The 7,416-nt window shown below is 41.1% G+C and overlaps 2 protein-coding genes across 6 annotated transcripts in view; both read right to left on the bottom strand.

Moving 5' to 3' along the window:
- Positions 1 to 1,611, bottom strand: part of LOC117956459 — a 24,630-nt gene extending 23,019 nt beyond the window's left edge. For 2 of the 5 annotated variants that reach the window (XM_034891535.1, XM_034891533.1), the window contains exon 1: positions 1,241 to 1,611. In XM_034891535.1, coding sequence (XP_034747426.1) covers positions 1,241 to 1,558 — 318 coding nt within the window. In that variant the 5' untranslated portion in view covers positions 1,559 to 1,611. The other 3 variants (XR_004659275.1, XR_004659276.1, XM_034891534.1) reach the window with 3 other exon arrangements.
- Positions 1,612 to 1,789: 178 nt separating this feature from the next.
- The window catches only part of LOC117956468 (gastrula zinc finger protein XlCGF57.1-like), a 95,566-nt gene continuing 89,939 nt past the window's right edge, over positions 1,790 to 7,416 (bottom strand). The window contains exon 3 of the mRNA XM_034891548.1: positions 1,790 to 1,881. Coding sequence (XP_034747439.1) covers positions 1,875 to 1,881 — 7 coding nt within the window. The 3' untranslated portion in view covers positions 1,790 to 1,874. The remainder of the gene's footprint in view (positions 1,882 to 7,416) is intronic.

A 7,416-nucleotide genomic window follows, 5' to 3' on the forward strand; every position in this document is an offset into this window, starting at 1 on the left:
ATGAACTGGCCAGTCTAGTGCAGTACACGAGGAAACGTACTGTAGTACTTAATGAACTGGCCAGTCTAGTGCAGTACATGAGGAGATGAGGAGGAGTTGACATGCAAAGGGCCGCAGGTCGAAGTCAAAGCTGGGCCCGCTGCGTCGAGGAGTAAAACTCTATATAAATATGGACGGCCGATCTGGCCCCCCAGATGGGAACATCTCTGCCTATGTTATGTTAAAAACAGAGAAATTAAGTTACTAAAATGATTGAACGCTGAAGTGACTTACTGAATCAAACCGCAGTGCTGCCGGTCGTTCTTCACACATGGATTTATTTCCAAGTTTAAAGCTGACTGAGGTTCTCTGGTCTCCTTACAATCTGCATCAGTCATCAGTCTCAGGATCAGAAGAGGCTCCAGTCTCAGAGCAGCTTAATAAGTTTTAGCCACAGGGATTCCCCATTTCATTTAAACAATGTTGATTGATTTTTATGTTCACAGCCCTTAAACTGCCTCCTTGACTCCCACCGTGGAGGCACAGGAGAGACGGGAGGAAATCCTGGGATGAGAGAGGCAACGAGCAAAAGTGTTTGAGAGAGATGATACATAATTTCCGATCATTCCTCCTTGAACATCCCTCCTTGATGACCCCTCTTTGATGCTCCCTTGTCGGGGACACAAATAAGAGCTTTGAGACGGCCTTCACCAAGGAGAGACAGAACAAGTTCCGGTTCAGCCAAGGAGCTATAAGATAAGTGTTATGAGATGCAGCCTGGGTTGCTGCTGGCTTGAGGCTCCGCCTCTCTGTTCTCCGCAGTTTGACTCTGATAAAGCTGTGACGACTGCCGACCAACACATTTGTGTCTCTTGATCTGTGAAGCCCAGGCAAATGTTTTATCACAAACACTGCAGCTGTAATTTTTCTCCCCTGTGTGGACTGTAATGTGTTGTGTCAGTTGTGCCCTCTGTATAAATCTTTTTCCGCACTCTGAGCAGCTGAAAGGTTTTTCTCCTGTGTGAGTCATCATATGTCTCTTCAGATCTGACTTGTGCCAACATCTTTTATCACACACTGAGCAGCCAAAAGGGATCTCTCCTGTGTGTATGCTCATGTGTTTCAATAAACGTCCTCTCCATACAAAAGATTTCTCACAAACTGAGCAGCTGAACGGTTTCTCCCCTGTATGAGTCATCATGTGTTCTTGTAGATGTGCCTTACGGCCAAATCTTCTCCCACAATCAGAGCAGCTGAAAGCTTTCTCTCCTGTATGAGTTATCATGTGTCTCTTCAGATGTGCGTTGTTGCCAAATGACTTCCCACACTCAGAGCACCTGAATGGTTTCTTACATCTTGAATCATGTGTCAGAGATTTTAAAGCTGACTGATGTTCTCTGGTCTCCTTCCAATCAGCACTGTCATCAGTCTCAGGATCAGAAGAGTCTCCAGGCTGTTCTCCAGTCTCTGGTTGTGAATGTTGACTAATACACTGATGGATTTTGAGCTGTTGAGGCCAGGTGAATCTTTTATCACAAAAACTGCAGGCGTATTTTTTCTCTCCTGTGTGGAGGGCCATGTGTCTCTTAAGATTTCCACTTTCACGGAAATCTTTATTGCAGAATGAGCAGCTGTAAGGTTTCTCTCCTGTGTGGATTCTCATGTGACTCTGAAAATGTCCTTTCCATGCAAAATGTCTCTTACAGACTGAGCAGCTGAATGGCTTCTCTCCTGTGTGGACTCGCATGTGTTTCTGTAAACTTCCATTCTCTGAAAAAGATTTTTTACAAACTGAGCAGCTGAAAGGTTTTTCTCCTGTATGACATTTCATGTGTCTATTTAGGCGTGTCTTGCGGCCAAATCTTTTCCCACACTCACAGCAGCTAAATGTTTTCTTACATCTGGAATCTTTTTCTTTGTCAGCACTGACAGGTACTTCCTTATGTTCCAGAGAGTTCAAACATGTCGGGCGTTTTCTGCTCTCCTTCCAGAAATCGCTATCGACACTATCATCAGTCTCTGATTGTAAAGGTGGATGTGAGTTCCTGGCTGGTTCTGGTCCTCCACAGTCCTCTCCATAAGCTTCTGTTTCCATGTGTTGAGTTTGTCTCTGAAGCCCTGTCCAAGTGAGATAAAAGAAGATAGGAAAATATTTGTGGGACACCATTAGCTAACTGTAACGTAATGCAACATAAAATAAAAGTTAGAAGAACTAGTTAGACAGTTTCTATGCTAGATCGTTCAGAAACTGTTCAGTCATGTTTCATACTCTAAAAATGAAATAAACCAGCTTCTCTTGAACTTTAATGCTCTTCAGTTTTACAGATTCTGTCTGTTCGCTCCCTAAAAACCTGTTAACCCTGCTGTTGTCCTTGGGTCAAATTTTTCAAAGTTTCTACATCAGAAATTTAATTTCAGACTTGTGAATTCCAAAAATAAGTGGGAAACTAGTAATAGTGGAATAAGAAATGTTATTTATGAATCGATGGTAGTTAGATGAAGTGCAGAAAAAAGTGACAAATACTTTGGAAATAGTGTAATAATGGTTAATTGTACCAGGGAGGACAACACAAAGGTAAAATAAAGGCGTCCCCTTGTTCCTACCTTCCTCTTCATCATCTTCACACTTCACAGGGACAGGAGTGAATGGGAACTTGGTGATATCAGCCTCCTCCAGCCCTTGAAGCTGCTCTCCCTCCTGACTGCTCCACAGTTCCTCCTGTTCCTCTTTAATGTGTGGGGGGGGCTCCTGGTCCACAATAGGACTACTCTCCATCTGCTCTTCTTTAACAACAATCCGTTTTATATCTGGAATACAAATTAACAATTATTATTGTATATTTGGACGTTTTACTTTGCGTCATATTGCGTCTTAAATGACTGTTAACTAAATATATTTGGGTATTTGGGAGTAGTTAGAACAAAACGTGTTCCACCAAAACAAGTTTCTTCCCAAGACTATTAAGAACAGCTGCCGTTGCTGAGTCCAGAGCTAAGAACCGCCCAAGATGTGATTGGTTTAAAGAAATGAAAACAACCCAGAGCATTATTTTACTAATTGCATGACGTTTTCATAACTTGACCATACCTTGAACCTGTTCTCCCTCCTGACTGCTCCACAGTTCCTCCTGTTCCTCTTTAATGTGTGGGGGGGCCTCTGGCTCCTGCTGGTCCACACTGGAGCTACACTCCTGCTGCTCCTCTTTAACAACAATCTGTTTTATATCTGAAATGAAAAAACATAAATGAATAAATTATTATTTTATATTTGAAAGTTTTACTAATGCAATTCCGTGTTGCTTTAGTTTGCCTTAAAGGACTGTTAACTAAATATCTAAAAGTAGTTCAGACAAAACATCACAAAACACGTTCCTTCCTGAGACTATTTAGCAAAGCAAGCATTGCTGCGTTCAGAGCTTAGCGCGGCCCAAGACCACTGATTGGTTCAACAAATACAGAATGCATGTGAAGGGCAGATTAAATGGAAAGTTTAACCAGAAGTGTGAAATATTTTTTTAGTGTTGTTACTTAAAGCAACACCAAAGCACTTTTCCTCTTCCGTCCAACTACCGCTGTCTCATTTGGACTACAGATCCACTACCCGATCTGGCAAACTTGCATAGTGTTGTTATAGTCGATAGAGGACCTCAAGGCGAATGCAGACGTGCCGTTTACCCTGTTATGAGTTGATGAACAAATCATTATTTTCGGGTATAAAAGAAAAAGGCGTTGCTTTAAAGTAAGTTGATAAATCTCTATGGAGGGTTGCCGTAAAAAGACACAGGCAACGACAGTTTCTGTTTGCGTGAAGAGTGCATGTTAAATGCAGCTCTGTCGGATCAGCGGTAGTTGGTAGTCGAGCTACCCGAGAATACGGGGCTTTCAGCCAGGTACGGATTCTGGTCACAGAGCTTGGTAATATCAGCGCAGTTGGTAGTTATTGAGAATAGGGGGGGTTGAGTCAGGTACAGGAGATGACAAGCATTTTCACGGGGAAAGTGCTTTGTCACCCCGCCCCCCCCCCACCGCACTCCCTGGCTTGAACACGTAGTGTAATATGACAGTTATTTAGGTAATAAATGGAAATCATTTCAAAATATTTAAATCTGTACATTTGTTGTACTGATCTGAATATTGATCCTATCCTTGATTCATGAGTTTTGTTGTGAGTTTTATTACCCATTGCCCCCCAACTGCGCAGCATAAGTCACCATGGCGATGTAAACGGGTGTAAAAACTCAACTGGTCCGCATCTCTAGCCAGACCTTCAGACACTTGCCCATTTTAAAAGACAAGCTAACAAGAGCCTGGTATAGCACGGTGTGAGACGTTTTGTTTTCATTCCTGACAACTGATGGATTCGTGCCCATGTTTGGATGTTTAGGCCAGAGCTTGCTCCCCATGTCTCCAGATTTATAAAAATACTCCATGTTGCGCCATTATTATACACTCCACGGTCAAGAACGTAGAGAAAAACACTGACACTGATTTCTGTTGCATCAATGTCCAAGTCACAAACAGAGTAACATTAAATTGTCAAGTCACGCACAATATTTATTTATGACGTTGAGGTATTTATTTAATGCTATCAAAGGACAATAAATTATTCATTGGTGTCTGTATCTTTTTGTTGTTGTTGTTTTTATGGACCGTGAGTCTAATAATAAAGGCTATCTACCTATCTATCTATCTATCAGTCTATTAGCCGTGGAAAGAGCTACAACAACCAAAATGTTATGTGCATTTGAACATTTCCATTGGTGTGAAAAGGAACTGAAACGGGTGAAAATGCTAAAAAATCTATGTGCCGTCTGTTGCCCTCAGTCTGGACCAAATGAGCCGGACTACCTATGTGAGAGCACCAAACAGCGGTCGTCAGCTCACCCTGGAGGCTGGACCAGCGCGAGGACACGTGGTCGCTGGCGTCAGGGTCCATGGTAAAGTGCTTTCCGGACGTTGTCCTTCCCGTCTGCCAAATTCTCTTAAAACTTAACGTCAAACGTCCGCCTGAGCTCCGTCCTCCAGTTCTCTGTTCGGGGGAAAAAGAAGTGACTCTCAGAAAAGTTAAAGAAATACCAATAATAACAATAATAATTCAACCCTGTCCATCTCTCTGATACAGGTTTCTGTCCGTGCAGCCTTTCGAATGCCAATAAAAACAACTTTAAATAAGTGGCAATTGATCTTAATAACAAACTGTTTGACTCTGTCACGCAGCCCGGAGACGACAACGCCGTCTTCTCTAACGTGAAATGTGTTCTTTCAATGGTTTGCACTCTATTTGATAGTTAATTTAATATATTGATTCTGTTTATTGATCCACGAAGGGAAATTCTTTGTTGCAGTTACACAAATTGTATAAATATCAAGTAGAAATATAAATAAAGAAATATAAGGAGCGTGGACATGTACGGTATTTACATAGTTAAGGAGTTGTAACGGTGAACAGTAATAATAATAATAACAGTATTAAGATATGATCTAATCTTGTTATACACATTAAGTTTCTGTATGTACAAGTATACGCACTATACCCACTAAGAAAGCTGCGGGGTTTCCATTTACCAACTTAAAATGCCCAATAACACTAACGTAACAGTATATATTTGATATATATAGTCATCTGTGTTTTTCTCCTTCTCAGTTCAGTCAGTAGGGCGTTGGGTTGGGAACTTATTTAGTATTATTCATCATTCTCATATCTTACTTATTATTTATTATTTACTATTTACTCACCATTCCCATTCTCAAATCTCTCTTATTTGTTGTTCATTCATTATTCTCATTTTCTATTTCAGAACTGTCCATAATGTTCATACTGTTCATATTGTAATATCATAACATAACACCATTTTTATCCCAGTATCCTTTCACTATGTTCCATATTTAAATAATTTTTATTGAACTCTGTTCACTCATGCCTCTATATTGTTCTGTTTAGAGTGTGTATGTATTGTGTGTATATTGTGTATATTTTTGTTTTGGTTGTTTTGTTTTGTGTGTAAGCACAGTGTGAGCAACGATGCTCCAAAGAAAAATCCCTCGTATGTGTCCTCATACCTGGCAAATAAAGCTGATTCTGATTCTGATTCTGAACCTGAGGGTCGCCGGTTCAAGTCCCGCATGTGCCCCCCCCCCCCCCTCCCCCCCACACTCTGACATCTCTCCATCAGTGCATGTATGTACTGAGCATGTGTGTGTAGTTCACTGTGTGTAATGTGTAATAAACAGAGTGGAAATTGTAATTTCCCCTTGAAGGACCAATAATGTACATTATATCATATTATATCTTGTTATATTTTATTATTTTATATTATTAGTAATTACTAATAAAGGACACATTATTATTATAATTATTATTATTATTAAATTGGTGCATAATAGTACATCCGAATACAGGAAATTAAGTTGTTGATGCTCAAAACACACACACACACACACACACACACACACACACACACACACACACACACATGATGGGACACACGCACACACACACACACACACACAGTAGACTACCCCACTGATTAACCAAAGATTAATCGATGCTGAACCCGGATATTCGAGTCGGACTCGGTGTGAAAGGGTTAACCTTTAATGTCTCACATCTTCTTTCGTTGTTGTTCTTTTCGGGCTTTTAGCAGGAGCTAGCTGCAGCTAACGGCTAGCAGCTAACGGCTAACAGCCAACAGCTAACAGCTAACGGTAGCCTAGCAGCGATAACCGCGTTTCCGGTCAGAGGAAGAAACCAACCTGCTCCGCGTGGCTTTGTTCAAGGTGTTTTTAAAACCACATCCGGCCGATGGGGCGTCTCTTTCTCCACGAAACGTAAAAGTCTTCTTTTTCTTCGTCTTCTTCGTGTTTTTTTGGAGAATTGAAACGTCCCCGGTTAGCGCCACACCACCACCTTCCGACTCGGATAATAAAACAAAGGCTTTAGTTAACTTTAGTCTGTAAAATAAAATACACACAATCAAACCAACATAACATACACCATCAGCTAACGGTGCTAACCTACACGACATTTAACACTATGGCGTTTATTAAGAACTCGTACTACCATTCATCTTCATGCTTGTGTATGTGTTTTATTTTTCAAGAAGCCTGAAACACATGTGGACGTTTATTTTGAAGTTCAGCGACTAACATGTACCGGAAGCTGTTGTCTTCACTGCGGCTGATTTCACACTTCGAACAACATGGCGTCTAGAAGAAAGTACGCCAGTTAGCAGTTGTGTTAAAACTAACTGCGGCTGCTGAAGAGATATTTGGGCTGTTTGAAAGAACGATAGCAGAGTACGAGGAGGAACTTTGTCGTTCAAAAGAGGAGAACGAGCGACGAGGTAGGTACCTTGGTAATGTGTATAGAGCAGCATATCTCCACCAGACTCCATGTAAATAATCACTACTTTTAGCCTGTATAGAGCAGCATATCTC

Source organism: Etheostoma cragini, chromosome 14 (assembly GCF_013103735.1).
Source record: "Etheostoma cragini isolate CJK2018 chromosome 14, CSU_Ecrag_1.0, whole genome shotgun sequence".
Lineage (NCBI taxonomy): Eukaryota > Metazoa > Chordata > Actinopteri > Perciformes > Percidae > Etheostoma > Etheostoma cragini.